Below are 18965 nucleotides of genomic sequence, written 5' to 3' on the forward strand. Positions count from 1 at the left end.
CTGGGTAGCTTGTTGCTCTGCCTGCTCACCCCACACTGACAGGCTCTACTTTCCTCAGATATAAATAGATAACGATGCTAACAGATGCACCAGCCCCTGTCTATCTATCTGCGCTCACGCACACATATATGCACACATACACTGTTACCCACCTATTCTTACACCCAGAACATTCTGGAAGTAATATGAAAGAGATTAGACGAGACGATGATGAGCATTCTGCAGAGAGGGAAATGTGACCGTGTGATGTGGGTTAACGACCCGAGGATTAAAGAAATCAATTAACAAGTTTGAGGCGAGCAACTAATAAGCGGGTCATGGTGCATTCAGGACCCTGCAAAAATAGTCAACTATATATACAGAAGCGGATCTTGGCTCTGAAAACTGCAACTTCAGATTAGACTGAAATATCCGATGCCAGACGAGCGAATGTGACAGAAGTGAAGACGGAGGGAGAGCAGGGGGAAACTGGACCAGCAGCGAAGTTGTAGGTCAAGAGAATTAAATGAGGAAATAAAACAATAATCTCATTTCCTTTTCTCAGTGTCCTCTCCAGCAGCCGGTGCAGGTTGGCCCTCCCGAAAAGGAAAGTGAGCAGGACTCACCGTTCGCAGGAACTGGATCTCCTCCTCTCCCTCTCCCCCTTCTGCCATCCTTCGCTGAGGGTTATTCGCAGCTCCTCAGGAAAAAAGAGAAAATCCTTTATGTTTTTCTCTCTTCAGGATTTGGATCGTTTTAGTTTTTTTTGGGATGAATCTCCTTTGCTACGTCCCCTCCCTCTCTCCCCCGTCCTTTCTTGTTTCTGTACCCCCTCTCTCTCCCTCTCTCTCTCAGTGTCTCTCGCTCTCAGTGCTGGTGTGTGTGGGTGTGCTGGAGGACAGCGTGAGTCCTGTGGCTCTCACGCTGCTGTGAGAGAGAGTGACGGGAGGTGAGGCTCACCCGGGCTCCTCTCTCGCATCCCCCCCCCCCCCGACCGCAGATGAGGGAGGGAGGGAGGGATGGTGGGTGAAGGAGGGAGGGAGGGGCAGGCACCTTGTTACACATTTACACCGCTCCCCATCCCACTGTGCCGCCATGTTTGTAGAAGTGGGCCACTCCTTCACACAAGCTGTCCCCCCCTTCCAACACACACACACACCTCCCTCCCTTCCTCCCTCATGTCTGAGGCTATAAAAGGAAAGAGGGGGTGAGGAGTAGTCTTTGAGGAGCGTACAGTAAGAACACACACACACACACACACACACACACACACACACACACCTTCACACCTCAAAGTGAATAAGTCAGCTGCACTCTTCCTTAAAGCCTCTGGAATCAGGGGTGTAAGTGTATCAACGCTGCTCTGACCTCAAACGAGCTCAGTGGGAAACTGAGACGTCACCTGACACTCAGCTGCTCGGGATGTACCACAACACGGATGATCCACACAAAACGCTGCGCACCACAACACAACTCCTGAGGAAGCACTAAGTTTACAACACAGCCGGTTATTTAGGTTGTTATTGACAAATCTATTATATAACCTGACAACATCTTCTTCTCCAACTTTAAAACCAGAAAGACAAAAGCAGTAAAATAGAAAACTCAAACTCTGTCAAGATAGAATAAGTCAGATCCCTACGTTGTGTCCTCAGACTTCTTACAGTACGATGTGGGATCAACAGTTTAATAACAGGATTTATTTTACAATATGTTTCAGAGAAAAGCAGCAAAACGTTGGGAACCAGATGATGTTTGGCTCCTTCTGTTTTGTTAATATTAGAATTGTTGATTGTTAAATTCCTCCAGTAGCTCAGAGGCTGGAATGGGCTTCGACTTGACTTTCAGCTCGGGCCCCGATGTTCTGTCCAAACCAAACCGAGTCCGAGAGAAAAGTACCGGAGCCGGAACAGAACCCGAGCCCCATGTGTTCACCGATTACAGGCATGTGCAGTGTAAAGAAATCAAGTAGAGAGTCCAGCCCACGTGACTGAACCCCACCCGAAGTCGACGGTTACAAACCCAATGGGCTTGCTGCCCATGGGCTCGGGTACCCCTCACTCCTCCTACACTGCAGGTGAGGGCAGGGCAGATGGAGTTACCCATTCAGGGCCCGAAGAGGAATTTCTTCATGACAAACCATTTAACTCTGTAAGTTTGAGGAACGCAGACGATTGAATTAAGCTAAAACAAGCAGCTGTGAAAGTTACAGTTCGTGTTCTCCCCTAATTCATCAGATAATCTTAACTTAACAACTTTATCCTGAAGTAACTGAACATCTGTTTGATCAGAGAGAAGCTTTGCACATCCAGTGCCGTGGACGCTCCAGATCTTTTCTCACATTCCAATCAATAATGCGGGGGGGGGGGGGGGGGGGGGGGCTTTGCAGAGACATGATGTCAGGTTTTTAATTAACTCTGTGCACCTTCACACTTTGCCATTAAATTTCTGGTTTTATGCCTCAGTGTTAGCAAGGGTCCTAGTGGCACTGGAGACAGTTATAAATTAACCGCCCTGTTACTTTTAACAACCTTGTCCCTTCACTGTAGAAATATCACTGACCAACGGCCTCGGGATGTGTCTGTGCTGCGTCTGTTGTCTGTGTCATGTGTGTTAACGACTGGACATGGATCCAAAAAGGGTCATTGAGCCACTTCAACAAATGATGATGAACAATATTACTGCTCAACACGATGTGCAATAAACGCTCTTTCATTATCATGTCCTGTATGTGCAATAACACAATATCTTTACTTCCGTTATTATCATGTAAAGTATTAAACTAATTTAATGTGCAATACTTAGTTCTCCTTTGTCATTTACTCTGATTCTGTTTCTATTCTCATTTTAGTATTTATCTCTTTGTTATTGTAACTTTGGAGTAAGATCCGACACAGTCATTTCCTCCGGGATGAATAAAATTTGATCTTGTCTCCTCTTATCTTATAAGACAATTATCATTATTTTTAAAATATAAAGATGACGAATCAACAGAAAAAAACTGTTTTTCTCACTGATCGTTTTTTTATATTTTGCTCGATGACTGTTAATCGATTTCAGCTCCTCAAAAGTACGATTGCATGTAACGCTGAATTTTCTCCGGTTAATATACTTTTGAATTCAATATCTCTGAAGCAATTTGAAGATGACACCTTGAGCATGAGAAACTAAATTAATCCTGACACCTTGAGAATAATACTAATTTTCCAGAATTTGCTAAAACATCCTGGATATTAGGAGGAGTCCATCCCAGCCTGAACAGAACCCCCTCTCCTCCTTCAGTCCAGAGACACACACACACACACACACACACAGTATAACAACCAGTGCATCAGATTGTGGCTGATGACAGAGCTGCAGCTTCTCTCCTCCTGACTCCTGGTGCATCCATGGAGGACACCGGTGGATCTGCAGGAGTGTCCGGGCAGGGCACACCCCTCCCGGCCACATCACTCGGCGGGGATGCACCAGACTTGGAAGCTGGACACACACACCTACACACACACGTACACACACACACACGGTGACGACCCTCCACCACCATTACTTACCTCCACAGGCTCCATCTGGCGTCCGTCACCATCCTGCATCCATCTCCCTCTGCAGGTGACGCTGCTCACCCGGATACAGCAACTCCGAGCAGCCGGCGAGTGAGGAAGGAGGAAGGAGGAGGAGGAGGAGGAAGAGGAGGTGATCACAGCCGCTGACAAGCAGCACTGACAGGGATTCTGGGAGTTCGAGTCCTGGCTCACGAGTGACCCGCTGCTGCCTGTCGGCTGCAGTGGCGACGCCGCGCCTGAAGATGGCGACATTGCAGAGAAAGTTGCGGCAGTGACTCTCTGATTTCCAAAAAGTGGCAAAAGAATTAGAAGTGTACGGAGGCCGGGAGATGTCAACGCGATGGAAGTGAAGAAAAAAAACATGCAAATCAGGAAAAACACGTGGAAATACAGAAAACAACTTCCCCAAAGAAAAGTGATGAACCTGAGTGTAGTTCAATGTTTTGAGACGTTTAATCACCACTGACGAGAAGCAGACGTCGTTAACTTCACAAAGTGTTACAGACAGAACTACAGACACGTTCATCACTTGTTTGGGTCCCTGGAAACATTTACGTTGTTGTTTACACTATTTGCAGCTTGCTTCTGTATTTGCACGTGTTGTGACCTGTTTCAGCTCCTGTGTCGTCAAACTGAGGAAGTTGTTTAATTAATTTGCACGTGTGTGTTTTTTTCTATTTGCACGTGTTTTCTTAATTCATCCCGGTTGAATAAAGGTAAGTCTGGATTCATTGTCTTGTAAAGTAAAAGATTCTGGTTCCTTGAACCTTAAATAATAACTTAAATCAAATTATATAAAGGGCTGACACAAAGATGTATGGTGGCTCCAAAATACTGTGACGCTAACGCTAGCTTTATGCTAATTCCTTCGCTAGCAGTTAATGGTGAAAACAATTTATGAACTTTTAACATAGTAAAATAATCAAATTCCTTAACGATATATTAAGTATGTTATTCACATATTAAATGGCTCAATTCCTCCGTAATTCAACAGAAAACCTTTGTTACAGTTTCTTTTCAAAACCGGTGATTTAATTAACTTCCGGTTTTACAAGAAATAAAAGCTTCGTAACAAAATGCAATCTGTTAACAGCTTTAACGATTTGAATTTAGTTCATGATCTTATTGAATTAATGATCTAATTAAGTAAATAATAACATATCGTGGAGTTTAAGACTCACAAACGTGGTTAATTCTCTTTATTTCATTATCTTTTCTATTTTTTTTCTTTAGATTTACCAGCTGGACACATTGATTGCAACTTTTCCTGTTTCAAAGAGCTGTTGCTTAAGATTACAGTTAGATTACCACATTGCTCGTTTCTTAATTCATCATTCACATGTTCCAGTCCCTCACTGATCGTCTTTCTAATGCAAATCCAGATGCATTTTTTTTTTTCCCGGGACTTAGCATGCAGGGGCCGCAGGAGCCCTGTGCCTCGGTGCATCTCTCCCCTGCTTTTGAATGCCATATCACCCACTCTCCCTGCCAGCCAGTCAGCTTCCTGCTGCAAAGAAGCCACCTCTGCAGACTCGGGGACATTAATGTCCCCTGTTTGATCGCCTCTTCCTCTCGGTGCGTCAAAACAAGGATGCCTTTGAGTCTCCCTGTCCAGCTGCACAGGCACATTCACAAGCACAAACACTACCTCCCTGTGTAATCACTTGCCACCCTGAGAAATGACAGAGGGGGTGACGAGAAAGAAGAAAAGGAAGAAATCAGGATGATATACGTGATGTGGGAGACCCTGGGTCAACAGATCTTGCAGGGAGATAGAAAAATTATTTTCTTTTCAGGATTCTTTTGCCAAGTTCATGCGATGCTCCAGAAAACAAAAAGTGACATCGAGGTGTGGCTCTTTTTTTTTTGCCTCTTACAAATAACCGCAGTTGTCACTTCCTGGAGTGAACTGATGGTGCTCAGTTGATTGCTCATCACCATCTCTCTCTTAACTCTCCTCCTCCTTCCTCTGCTGGTACTGCATTTCACTGTTCTCTCTCTCTCTCTCTCTGACTCTCTCTCTCTCTCTCTCTCTCCCCTCCCTCTTGTGCACACATTCACACACACACACACACACACACACACACACACACACACACACACGCACACACACAGAAACTAATGTGAGTTCCCCTATCTGTCAGAGCCAGTTCCTCCATTTAAGATGCTGACTTGTTTATGTTGCAGGGACAAGTGGAGGACTTTCGCTCGCTCTTGCACTTTACTTTGAAGCTTGTGTTTCAGGGTTAACTTGTCGGCTTTGTCGCCGGCGGAGGGAGCGTGGAGTCTGTTCTGCTGCTGATTTGTGGTTGACAGATATCTGCAGATAGCTGAGAGAGTGTGGCTGACTGACTCACTGAGCGGTTTGATAAGCAGGGTTGAGGCAGGGAGTTTAGTTCAGTCGATGACAGGTCGGTGGGCAGGCCTCACCCCCCAGCAGCAACTCTGTCCTGTGCCCGCTCCTGCTGTCCTGGGCATATAAACACATAAAGGACACAGACGAGGAGGAGGAGGAGGAGTAGGGTCAACCATGGAGCTGTAGGGACACGCTCAGATGCCCGTGCGGATCACCAGTGCAGGAGGAGTGCCGCTGAGGAGAAGAGCTCTGCAATGAACAAGACCAAGAGGTAATTAAAAAAAATAGAAGAGGGTGCATCAAAACTGAGAGTCTGGTGCACTCAACCACTCGCTGCTCGGTTTGAGTATGTGTCAGCAGCAAGACTTTCATGTGCAGCAGAGACGTGTGAACCCTGAGGTTATCGTTATCTGAGAGGCTCCGTGGTTTCTGCAAAAGGCTCTCGAGCAAGTGGAAGAGAAACTGGGGCATTAACTTTTTTATCTGCAACTTTGTGTGTGTGTTTTAATGCAATTTATTTTTAATGTGCAAAGTTTGCAGTTGCAGAAAAGAGACTCTGTGTTGAAGAGAAACGCTGCGGACACTTATCACTTATCACTCACACACACACACACACAGTCATAGCTGAAGTCTTTGACCTGCATATCAGTGAGGCTATCAACTTCTCAAATTATTTGTGTGTACTGCACACAAGCGAGCCCTGACTGACATTCAACAGTTGTGCGTTCCTGTTGAGCGCCGCCTGCTCACCTTTCCATGGAACTGTGTTCTGCTTTTCTGTTCTGTCGCTTCAGACATGTTCTTACTTATCTATATTTTTTGCATTTGATCTTCGATGCTCCTGAAAAGCAGCCAGTTTTTTGTTAGTTGTGTTTTCACAGGTACTTTCTCTACTGCTGTCGTTGTGACCGCAGCTCTTATCAGATTACCTGGAAAGAGAGGACTGATGGGTTTTGAATGTTAAGGTGCAGGAGCTACCAGGTGATTATCTACCTGTGTTTGACTGATGGAGTCGCCGCAGTGGAGAGAGGTTATCTTAAATCAATAGTAAAGAAATAACACGTGATGCCAAGATTGGTCTCTGATAAGTTGTGCAAATGATTAAAACCATGCGAAGACACAGAAATTACAGGAAAAGAATAAATTATAATAAATAATTGAAATAGTAAATAAATGAATTAGACTTGAAAGAAACCAGAAAGGGGAGAAAGATGAAGTTGACATAAATAAAACCTTAATGAGTGTGTGATGAACGTGTGTGTGTGGTTTAGGTATTACTTCATTCGTGGGGACTGAAATCTGGTTACTCATTATTGAGATAAAAAAAAACAAGACGTCATAACATAACTCATTACATTTTAAGTGAAGGATAAGAGTTATGAGTTTTAGTTTCTTCTTTGGAACCGTTAACAGCATTAATACTGACGTAGTGAGGACCAGCAGACCTGTTGGGGACCAAACTCTGGTCCTAATGAGGCAAAGCGTCATGTCTGAGGTCCTGGTTAAGGTCAGTGGTGAGGTGTGAATTGTGGGTATAGGTTAAGGTTAGGAATGAATTGGTCATGCTTAAGGTTAGGGATAAGGTTTTGGTTAGGCTGTCTACAATGAATGGAAGTCGATGCAAAGTCCTAATAAGGATAGCTGCACAAACCCATGTGTGTGTGTGTGTGCACAGGTAGATTCATGGAACAATCATAAAGCTTTAACCCCCACATGTCAGGTCAGGCTCTCAAACACAGGACTCTTGTTTTTCCTCCCAAGTTTATTTGCTGTAGATTATCAACAACAGTTGATTTATGTAATGTACTGTTTGAATAACTTGTGGCAGCAGATGATGCAGAAGGGAACAAGTACGCAGGTTGTGAAAGCGAAGAGCAAAAGAGGAAAAGAGCAGCTCACAAACAAGGCCTTCAAAGGGCCCTGGCTTCAATTAATCAATTAAGGAAAGAAAGAGAGGAATTTGCATATCCCCCCGCCAGTGTGAGAGCGAGAGAGGGAAAAGGGGGGAGGCGTAGGAGGAGGAGGAGGAGGAGGAGGCTGGGGGAAGTGGATCTGTGGCCAGGAGTCCTGACACGGATGAGAAGGGGAGTGAGAGGGGTATTTCCAAAGAGGAAAAAAAGGAGAAGCTGTTTCCTGAATGGCTTGAATAGAGCGCGGATGAAGGAAGAAGGGAAAAAGGGGGTGAAGGAGGAGCCAGGAGGGAGAAGGAGGAGTCGGATGTCTTCTTCATACAAAATGTGTAATATGATGGACCCATACCCGAGTTCAGTAATGATTAATAAAAACCTAATTTCCCTCATTTTCATGGATGTACTGTTAAATAAAGAAGGGAAATTCTCATATCCACCCACGTTGGGTTTCTGACTCTTTGGAAAAGGGGGATGCAAATGTCCAAACAGTAACTACAGTTGTCCTCCGTCTCAGATTTGCATGGAAGTCCACTACAGCAGGCAGATTATTTACCACCAGCAGACAGTTGGTCTCTTCAGCAGGCCAGGCTGCTTCCACAGAAAAGAGCTTGCGGTGTGGCGTGTTACCTGCTCAGCACTTTGGGGGGAAACTCCCTCACAGACGTCATGACATCAATAACGTTTCCCCAACGGCACTTCTGTTTTGTAGTAGCGCTCGTGTCTCCTCGTGTTGACGGATAGAGATGGATTCACTCTGAGTCACAGAGACAGACGTCAGGTTGCAAAGGGCACGGAGATAACAAGTCAGAGATTGAACCTTTATTTTAGTTTACTCACCACATTGGTTTACACTTTATGAAATACAATCATCTTCATATTGTACGTGTATTTTACAGCCTGCAACAGATGAGTCATCAAGCAGAAACATAGGATATAGGCTTTTCTTTTATTACAATTTATTGATATTACTCAATTAAAAGTTAAGTAGATGACTCAATAATTAAAAAAAAGGTTCATTTGAAGCAGTTAAGAGCATTAATGGATACATGTTTGCCTCCAGAGTCGCAGATTGTAGGTTCAAGTCCCACCTGAGGTCCATCTATCTATTAGGGTAACCGGGGGGCCAGTCGCCACTGTACCTAAACCCAAAGCCAAAGTGGATAATGCGCCTGCCTCTAGAGCTGGGGATCATAGGTTCAAGTCCCACCGGGGTTATGTTTGTATGGTTTATACTAAATCCCCCTTTTTAATTACAGAAAACAGTTTATTTGAATGAAGGAGATTTATTTAATGGTCTTCTGAGCGTAAAGGCTGATATTCCCAACTAACTCGCTGATTTTAAATCTCTTTTGTATTCCATAATCTCAAATCTCAAATTACCCTGCACAGCAAACCACTATGATGTGGGTCTGAGGAGAAAGAGATGAACTGAACCCTTCAGTTTCTCTCAAAGCGCAGACGTCACAGAATGTGGTGAGAGGTGTGAGTTCTTCACTGGAATCCGTTGCAGAAGTGCATCAGGTCTGTGACGGACTGTTACTTTGAACCCAGTCACCTTTGTTATGTTCTAGTTTGTGTTATGTTCTCGCTCTACTCCCTCTGAGGTGTGCATGTGTTTGTGTTGTGGGGCCTCACCTATCCTAACATAAAAACAGGTGGCGGCGGTACACGCTGTGCTGCTGCGTGTTGGTGTTTTGATTTCAGTGGCCAGTCGGTGTAATGAGGCGAGGAGGAGGTGGAGAGGGGGGGGGGTTTGTCACCCTGCAGGTTTCCAAACCCGCCGCTTGGGGCTGGACGACCAGGACCCAGAGAGATTGGGGTCGTCACTGTTCGGGCATGACTGAAAAGGGCAATGTGTGCTGTGATGAGCACGTACAGGCAGGAGAGCAGTGAATGTCCCCCTGTGCACCGGTATGAAAGTGTGCATCCATGAGTGTCCAATCATGTGTCGTGCATGAAGCCAACCTCGCATTTTTGTGTGCGTGCGCAATGTGGATGCGTGTGTGTACGTTGAGCTTTGCATTGTGTGTTTTGCGTGCTCAAACAAATAGAGGTTAAGAGAAGGGGATGTAAGTCTGGTCATTCAGGGAACTTGTCACCAGTTCTCTGAACTCAGTGTTTCCTGGTAATGTCATCACATTTGCTGCAGAACACACACCAGCACACTTTTTCCAGGTTGCATGCTATGCAAATTTTTAATTTTTTGGGGTGAAATCAAAACATGCAGTGACGAAATGTAAAGATTTCGCTCCTTTTTGAGGAGACCTGGCTGGAGGAACCGGGATCAGACCGCTCCCTCGACTCTTTCACAAAACTGGAGCAGTTTAAGTGTAAAGAGTTTGAGAAGCGTCAGTTACTGGATATTGTGTAATAGAGTCAGACGTTGCTAAACTGAGCCCTTGATGTGAAGAGGAAGCATTAATCGCATCATGAAACACAGGAGTCTCCTTTGACTCGCTTTGAAAACCCCTTAAAAAAGTGAGTCCGTGGTAACTCTGCAGAAAGAACGCGTTGCTCATCACTGTCTGTGAGCGAACTTTCTTTTGCACTGACCACGCCGTCAGTCCACCTTCACTGCAAAGGTCTTAACTCACTGCCACTCTGCTTCAGCTTTCATTCATTTCTTTTTTTATTTTATTCTGAAAATACGTTGTCCAGTTTATCCAGACCGTTGTCATCCGTCTCCTCCACAACACCCCCACCCCGTTACCATGGGTGACACAAACTGTGATGCATTGTGTGAAACCACATCTGGTTTCCTGAGGAACCTGAAGAATTACAGTGACTTGCACATTAGTGTTGCTGTAGATGTGTGACCTCATTAGAATGTGATGTAATATTGTACTTTTCCAGCCTGACAGTCCGTTTTTCAGAGAGTCCTGTAGCTACAGTTTGCTGTGCGTTAGCTTGTAGCTCTCAAAGTGGTCACATGCATTTAAAAACACACGAGAGAAGCTGAGCTGTGTTGCCAGGTTGATGCATGAGTTACAGTTGTCATTATATTTATTTATTTACCTCATTAGTCGTCATATGTGTATCTTGAAAGAGGATGAAAAGCCCGTCCAACATTTAGCCCTGTGCCCTTTAATCAACTGTTCCACCATTGTTACCTCTGCCACGGAGAAGTTTTATATCCTGTCCATTTGTTTGTTGGTTTGTTTGTATGTTTGTAGTTTTATAAGCAAGGTTACACAAAAACAACAGATTTCCACATGTGGGCGAAGGAAGAATCTGTGAAGTTTTGGTGTGGATCCAGATAAACGTGCAGATCAAGGATAATAATATTGTAAAATAGGGCATTTCTCAGCATTAATGTTATCTTCTTAGGGAATGATGCATGGATTTTGATGGAACGATTTAGGGATATTCAGGTAAATTACATCTATGAATGTCTGCAATTTAAATCGGCTTGATGGAATTTGATGTTACGAGGTACGTGATCTACCCAGTGCCACTCGGATCTGTCTTCAGGTAGAGACACAGAAAGCTGTGGAGCTGTTTGCGGTGTTTGTGCATGATTGAACTGCAGCACTCTAGCACAAGCTTATCAGATCTGAAGAACTGCATCTACTCAGATGGTGACCTGCACTCACCACACTCTGCTCTACTTATTTCGAGGTTTCTAAAACTCCGACTCTGTGTCTGTCTGCCTCTCTCACACTCTCCCCTGTCTGTCTCTCTGTCTCTCTCTCTCTCTCAGGAAATCCAGCGACAGCCCTGCTGTGCTGAAGAGCAGGAAACTGGTCCAGCGGAGGAGGAACACATGTCCCAGTCCTCAGGACATCAGCCGGGCCCTGCAGAGCCCCAGCTCCCCTTCCAGCTCCAGCGCTGCCAGCCTGGATGAGCTCATACAGCGCTGCCTGAACTGCTTTGGTCAGTGTCTGTCTCATGCGTTTGCATGTGTTCCCAAAGTTTGTGTCATGTGTCTTCACTCTTTATCAACCAGGTTATATAAATGAGGGACGAGGAGGGAGAGTAAGGGGGTAACACAGGGTGAGAGAGACTGACAAGGAGGGAGAGAGAGGGAGGGAGGGAGCGAGCGAGCGAGGGAAACAAAGACCAGTCTCATACAATCAAGCTTTGTTCTGTTGGGCTGCAGAGGCCAACTAGCTATTCCCATGCACTGTTAAACTATTTGAGTCTCTCTCTCTCCTCGCTCCCTCTGTTTCTGAAGTCTCAACCCTCTTCATTTGTCACTTCACCCAAATCACAAAAACATGCCTAGGTGTCCCCTGGCATCCAGAGCGTTTGTCATTTACTGTTGAGGAAAAACTCCTCAGCAACATGTCTGAACACAATTTATATCCTGGTTTGTCTTCAACGGTAAAAATAATAATGAACACAAGAGATGCACAAATATATAAATATCTGAATGTCAACATAACACTTGGAGGAAGTGGTCGTTCTAAATTTATCCTTCAAGTAATGTCAACAAGGCATTTACATGAAAACTCAACACACAGTGTTACATGTTTAAAGCGGATCTCATGCATGAACACGTTTCATTTAATAGAGCGAGAGAGAGACACACGCATACGTGAATATGAAAAGTATATTGACGGAGGATAAACGCTGCGTCAGTCAGGTTAACCCTGAGTAGTGACGCCTACACCCACGCAACTGTCAGTCTTATTTTTGGTCTTTGTTCCCTTTTAGCAGCAACTTAAATTAAATGCCGTGAGAGACAATGACATATCGTATGATGAGAAGATTTAAAATTAGATGCATATTTGTTTCATGTTTTATTTGTCAAAGTCACTTTACTTTGACAAACAGCTGTATCATAGTGTTTTCAGTTTAATGCTCATGAAAACATTGGGTTAAAAAGAGGGATCAAAAATAGAGAAACGTTCCTTTCACAAGAAAAAGCTGTGGATGTTTAGATGTATTTCCTTCTTGTTTATTGAGGTCAAAGTCGTCTGTACCTGGTCCAGTAAAGTGAACAGGAGGGAAACCACAGTGCAGCTTGTCATTGTGTCTCTAAGTGAACAGACACACACAGTCACACCTGAGCTGCTCATCTTCAAATGAAGACAGAGAAACGAAGCATCTGAAGAAAACTCATTCTGGAATCTGACACTGAAGTGAACTGAGCTGAACCGGCTGCCTAATGAGGCCCGGTGCAGTGCTTTCCCTCTTGTTGTTGTTTTGAACCACGTTAATCCTCGTGGTGTGACGTGCTGCCGTGTTTCTCCTGCAGATTCCGAGGGGAAGCTGTCCAGCCCCAGAGGGTCACAGCTGGTCCATGTGACGCTGATGATGCACAGTTGGGTCGTTCCATCTCAGACCTTCGCCCAGAAACTTCTCGCCCTATATCCTCCGCTGTCGCTCAGTGCAGCGCGCCGGGCCAACCGGTGCACTGCTCCCAATCACATGTCATTAATCAGATCAGAAAACAGACATGGCTTTGTTTTGCACTCCTTGACGCCAGAGCAGATTTGAAGTATATATCCCTGCTGGTGTTTGGTGTGGTGCTGTGCAGTATCTGCATGTGTGTTAACATCCTTGACTCCTTGGCTCACTTATAAGGACGGTGCGCTGGACAAGAGAGGACAGAGACGGGCCCAGATCTGCCACCTTGTCAGGTGAGTAATGGCACCAGGCACATGAGCGTGTTGTATGACACAATGTGTGACAGAACTGGTTATCCTGCTCTATTTGCGGGTAGTAAACATGGTTTCTGTGCTGCTTGGTGGCAAGGCAGTGGATCAGCCAGTTCCCGGCCGTGTTCGAGGCAGACCCAATGCTTGAGCAGACCATGGGGGACCTGTGGGCGCTGGTTCGGTCGGACGGAGAGGAGACGCAGTCGCAGCTCATCGACTCCTCCTGCTTGTGAGACGTGTTTTTGATTTGATTCACCGTCCGGAGGAATTGTACTTTGCTTATTTGGCCACGTCTCAAACACGTCTTTCTATAAATAGAAAAATCCCTTCTATTTTTGTCCTGTTGCCCGGCTTTCTTTTTCCCAGAGGCCCTCATGCGAATGCATCCCAGGCACCCTCACCCTCGGTGAAGAAGAGGAAGGTCTCTCTGATCTTCGACCACATGGAGCCGGAGGAAATGGCCCAGCACATCAGCTACCTGGAGTTCAAGAACTTCTGTAACGTTTCAGTAAGTTCAGCAGAAAACTTCATTTCCTTCATGAGAATTCATCATGTCGCCGTTACTTACTGCAAAGCTGCCGCTCCAAAGACGAACACAATAGGTGAAAGCACATACCGTGAAGATTAAAGAACACGCTTAACTGACCACATGATAATTAAAATACCAAATGTCCCAGTTGATCCCTGATAAAGAAAGACGTCACACTGCAGGAGCAACTGTTAGTGGAAACATGATTTGAGAAACTTTTGAGGGAATCAAACTCTCAAAGATTAATTTAATTTAAAATGTACTGGTCCCTCTCTGTCACTAAGAGTTAAGGAAAACAAAGACATAAAATAAAATGACTGTGACGTTGAGTTTACAGTGTTTTATTGATCTGTGGTGTCAGTAAGAAGAACGTCAGATTGTAAAGAATTCCTTTATCTGGTGTTTAATATCTTCTGTAGCACAACTTACTTTGGAGTTTCAGCAAAAGCATTTTAAAAGAAAGATCCAGTGGATAAGAGCAACTGAACTGAGCCTCTCTAACAAATCCATTTAATCCATTAACTTATGAAAACCTGCATCTCCAGACTCCAACCTGCTGTCACGTCTCATTAGAAAGAGGCTCTGGATATATACAGGGAGAGTGTGAGAGAGGTCAAGTGCAACGTTCCTTCCAAGATGTCGAAGAGGAATTTTCTCCTTCATGACCTAGTTTTGCGTTTCACTACAATTATCCGGTCGGTGAAACTGCTGAAAGTGGCTGAGTTATGTGTTGGAGACAGTTTTCTGCTTCCCTTGCTCACCTGAGTCAAAGCCCTGACCCGGTGCTGTCTGATTGGCCAGTTCATGGACTACCGCAGCTACGTGGTGCGAGGCTCGGTGAGGGACAACCCCGCCCTGGAGCGGTCGGTCATGATGTGCAACGGCGTCTCGCAGTGGGTCCAGCTGATGATCCTCAGCAGACACACGGCCCAGCAGAGGGCGCAGGTCTTCACCAAGTTCATCCACGTGGCTCAGGTAAAATCTCCTTTAAAAACCTGGGTTCACGTGGATTTTTTGTTTTCGGTAAAAGGTCGAGATGACTTTATTTGTCTCTCCTCTGTAGAAACTCCGGTCTCTGCAAAACTTTAACACTCTAATGGCTGTAACCGGAGGCCTGTGTCACAGCTCCATCTCCCGCCTCAAGGACACATCCAACCTGCTGCCTCCTGACGTCACTAAGGTATTTCACTTATTACACAAAACCATGAGTCAGAGGGGCTGACGACACCACAAATGGAAATGTTCGGTCTTGAGTCAATCTCCTTCCTGGCTTCGTGTCTGTTTCACCTGTTACATCTTACTTTCTCTGTGAGGAACTATCTGAATCTCTCTGTGTCTATTGACAAGTGTAAGTTGGAGAATTAATTTGTTATAGGCAACATTTTCCATTCTTGCAGGGGAACAACTTCTCCCTCTTGAGGATTATTTCTGTTTTGTTGTTTAAATTTTTCAGTTAATTGAGTTAGTTAAATGTGGGGAAAACACACAATTCACACCCTAAAAGGAATATTTGAACACTAAACACTAAGTCCTAGTCTAAATAACGAGCTGTAAAGACCTGACAGGAGCATCTCGTTCATTTTCCTCTCCCAGGCCCTGAGTGAGATGACGGAGCTGCTCTCCTCGCGCAGCAACTACAGCAACTACCGGCGCCTTTACAACGAGTGCAGCGGCTTCAAGGTGCCGATCCTGGGTGTCCACCTGAAGGATCTGATCTCGCTGAACGAGGCCTTGCCCGACTACATCGACGGGGACAAGATCAACCTGAGCAAGCTGCAGCACCTGTACAGCAACATCAACGACCTGCTGGCCATCCACAGCTGCACGCCGCCCTTCGAGGCCAACAAAGACCTCCTGCACCTGCTCACGGTACGAGGCCAAAACAACAAGTTCTCAGATTTAAAAAAAAGATTCCACATCTTAAGAACATCTCAAATTATGTTCTTTTAATGCTTCAGCTTTCTCTAGATTTATACTACACCGAAGATGAGATCTATGAACTTTCGTACACCAAGGAACCCAGGAACCCGAAGATCCAGGTCAGCTTTGTTCTCTTTAAAGACATCAGCGTGACACTTGCTTTAACCTTTTCACGAGAGGAGGGACACGCATGTACTTTCTGTAGGTGTAAAACTAAAGTTCAAAACAAAAGCACACACTCGGTGCTGATCTGCATCAAAGTCGGCCACATCAAAGGGCCGTACGTTGGGGCGAAGCGTGTCATGTGGTGGGTGTGCGCTCTCTTTCTTTTTTCTTGTTTTCTTGTTTCTTATCTTCATCTTGTCGCTCCACAGCCTGTAGCTCCGGTGAAACCTCCGGTGGTGGCCGAGTGGGGCTCGGGAGTCAACCCCAGGCTCGACCCCGACACCATATCGAAACACGTCAAACAGATGGTGGATGTGAGTATGAGGCTCTGCAGCAGCCTCCGCTCTTTCACTTCCTTATTACTTGTCAGGCTTAAAGCAGAACTAGGCTGCGGGATATCTGACGGCTCTGTTGCCCCCTGCAGTCCATCATGAAAAACTACAACCAGAACCAAGATGGCTACATCTCACAGGAGGACTTTGAGAAGATTGCCGCCAACTTCCCTTTTTCCTTCTGCACCCACGAAACCGAAAGGTGAGGAAGCTGCATCCGGCACAGAATAGAGCCAAGATGAAATGAGATGAGTTGGTGAATGGATTATAAAAACCTCAGCTCGCTCACTCACTTGTTTTTTGCACTTGTCTGTCCAGGGAAGGACAAATCAGCCGTGAGGAGATCACCTCTTACTTCATGAGGGGAATGTCCATATGTGCCAAGCTGGGCTACAACTTCAGAGACGTGCACAACTTCCACGAAACCACGTACAAACGGCCGACGTTCTGCGACACGTGTGGAGGCTTTGTCAGTATTTGTCTTTACGTTTTTTTGGGGTGTTATGGTTTTTCTTTGGCCAAACAAACTTTAATATGACTTCTCGTGTTCTCTTGTAGCTGTGGGGAGTCATCAAACAGGGCTACCACTGTAAAGGTAGGATCAGACCAAAAGCAAGATTTCAGTTCAGCCAAATTACGAAAAACTATTTTCTTTCCAGTCTCCAGTCGCATCTTCTGCTGCCTTGTGAATGTCATTTGATTTGTGACATTCTGTTGCTCTCTGTCCCTCAGACTGTGGGATAAACTGCCACAGACACTGCAGAAACCTGGTGGGAATGGAGTGCTTGAAGAAACACAAAAACACGACCGGGTCCTGTCCCTGCACCCCCGCCCCTGACTCCAGAACCAAAGGCAATAGCTGGAGTGCGTCCGTTCTCCTCATCACGCACACTACACACATCTCCCTGCCTGTAAAATGACCCTAAACACTTAATGTCGAATGTTCTGTGGCAGGTTCAGAGGAGGAGACCTTTGTTTTCCCCCAAAGTAACGAGACGGAACAGGACAAGGGCTCCTCGGTTTGGAAAAACAACAGCAGTGATTCTTCGCTGTCGGACCGCTCCACTCAGACGGATCCCGGCGTGTGGACGCCTCAGAAAAAGGACAAGAGGGGAAACAACCACAACACTCTGGTGAATGGATCTCCAGACAAAAGGGTAAGATGGGACCTGACAGGATTCTATCGTATATTTTACTTCACGTGTTTTTTTCTCCTGTGTCATGTCCCTCCCCTCCGCACAATTGAATCGAAATCGGTTGAGTAGTTTTTGCATAATCCTGCTAAGAACCAAAACGTTTCTGTTTCCCAGGCCAACACGCTGCCGCCGAGAAGCCGAGGCGGCTCCATGCCCGTTTCCTTCCTGCAGGAGAAGATGGAGGAGCTGCATCTCTACAAAGACAAGAGCAGAGAGCCGGACTGAGCGCTCGCGTCTTCCTAACGTTTCCCCACACGGACAAAAACGCCCAGACGCCACCACGTGTGTGACAGAGCTGCGTCGGACTGGTGTTGAACTCAAGAGATTTTACTGGCCAGCAGTTATAAATGGACTCCTTCGTGTTCGTCACGTGTGTTTTTAATTTTATTTCTGTCAAGTCTTGTTGGTTTGTCAAGTTGTTCAGGCTTCAAACATCCGATTCTACTGTAATTTATGAAACGTCTCACTTTGTTTTTCGAACTCGTGCCTTGGTTCTCTGGTGCTAAGATTCTACACAACCTCAGAAGATCACTCACAGAATCACAACCTACAGACACGCAACTGTTTCCTGATCAAATATATGAAATTTACATTCAGGGTCGGAAATTAACACTAACTTCAACATATTAGTTAAAATAAATTTTAACTCTGGCAGCTACAGTATCGGAGAACTTTGTCTGGGATCATATGATGGTGATATGACGATGGTCTGTTTCTTTCTCTCTGGTTTTATTTGGTCTGACAATCCGTCAAACCACTGCAGCCCTTTATTTTTTTTATGGTAACTCTCGATTGCAGTTTTGTTTTAAAAAACTAACATGGCATTGTTCATCTGGTTTCTATGAAATTTCCTGAAAATGTTTCTTTTTTTATTTGCTATTACACAAAAGTTTGTTCATGTCGTCCACCACTAGTTTGGCTGGTAAATATTGAAAGAAGCCCGTGGAGCCTGGTCTATGTGGCGTGTGGATCCCCGACCGGAGTCCGGCTGGGTTCAGATACAACATTTTGAAGAGATATTCAGGTCCAGGTCGGGTTCGGTCCCGTTAGCTGTGTTTTCTACTTGATTTTTTTACACCACGTGTGCTTGTAATCAGGGAAACATCAGGCTTGGGTCGGGTTCAGACACAACAACCAGTCCGGTTCATTGTGTCTTCTCTCAGCGGAACTCAACTCTAAATCCATCAGCCACATTAGCAAGCAGCAAAAAAAAAAATGTATTTCCTGCCCTGACCAGAGTTTTTGAATTACAGAATTCTTGAAAAGGTCATGGGGGGGGGGGGGGGTTCAGCAGGACTGCACTGGAACTACGTCTGCTCCGAAAATTGTCTTGTTTTAAGCTCGATGTGTTGTTATTGTCTGTTGTTCACAATTTCAATTTTGTTGAAAATGAGAAAAAAAATACACCGATAATA

At 45.3% G+C, this 18965-nt stretch overlaps 2 protein-coding genes across 15 annotated transcripts in view; one reads left to right on the plus strand and one right to left on the minus strand.

Moving 5' to 3' along the window:
* The window catches only part of ryr1b (ryanodine receptor 1b (skeletal)), a 61734-nt gene extending 57928 nt beyond the window's left edge, over nucleotides 1–3806 (minus strand). For all 12 annotated transcript variants that reach the window (XM_034603461.1, XM_034603460.1, XM_034603459.1 and 9 more), the window contains exon 1: nucleotides 3531–3806. In XM_034603461.1, coding sequence (XP_034459352.1) covers nucleotides 3531–3791 — 261 coding nt within the window. In that variant the 5' untranslated portion in view covers nucleotides 3792–3806. The remainder of the gene's footprint in view (nucleotides 1–3530) is intronic.
* Nucleotides 3807–5707: 1901 nt separating this feature from the next.
* rasgrp4 (RAS guanyl releasing protein 4) lies at nucleotides 5708–18946 on the plus strand. 3 transcript variants are annotated; one of them, XM_034603471.1, is made up of 17 exons: nucleotides 5708–6166; nucleotides 11506–11678; nucleotides 13006–13117; nucleotides 13328–13390; nucleotides 13506–13637; nucleotides 13775–13916; nucleotides 14739–14912; nucleotides 15001–15117; nucleotides 15531–15806; nucleotides 15896–15976; nucleotides 16232–16336; nucleotides 16447–16556; nucleotides 16673–16823; nucleotides 16913–16949; nucleotides 17087–17206; nucleotides 17309–17511; nucleotides 17665–18946. In XM_034603471.1, exons 1-17 carry the CDS (start codon nucleotides 6150–6152, stop codon nucleotides 17773–17775), a joined length of 2124 nt encoding a protein of 707 aa, XP_034459362.1. In that variant the 5' UTR covers nucleotides 5708–6149; the 3' UTR covers nucleotides 17776–18946. The 3 variants fall into 3 exon arrangements, with proteins under 3 accessions (XP_034459362.1, XP_034459361.1, XP_034459363.1); XM_034603470.1 differs by having other exon boundaries at nucleotides 5710–6166; nucleotides 17087–17218; XM_034603472.1 differs by lacking the exons at nucleotides 5708–6166; nucleotides 11506–11678; nucleotides 13006–13117; nucleotides 13328–13390 and having other exon boundaries at nucleotides 13500–13637; nucleotides 17087–17218.
* Nucleotides 18947–18965: the final 19 nt, after the last annotated feature.

Source organism: Hippoglossus hippoglossus, chromosome 13 (assembly GCF_009819705.1).
Source record: "Hippoglossus hippoglossus isolate fHipHip1 chromosome 13, fHipHip1.pri, whole genome shotgun sequence".
NCBI classification, from domain to species: Eukaryota; Metazoa; Chordata; class Actinopteri; order Pleuronectiformes; family Pleuronectidae; genus Hippoglossus; species Hippoglossus hippoglossus.

Coding starts and splice junctions, on each gene's coding strand:
- rasgrp4 (XM_034603470.1), top strand. Junction 11,679..13,005: donor GCGCTGCCTGAACTGCTTTG/GTCAGTGTCTGT, acceptor TTTCTCCTGCAG/ATTCCGAGGGGAAGCTGTCC. Junction 13,118..13,327: donor GCCCAGAAACTTCTCGCCCT/ATATCCTCCGCT, acceptor TCCTTGGCTCAC/TTATAAGGACGGTGCGCTGG.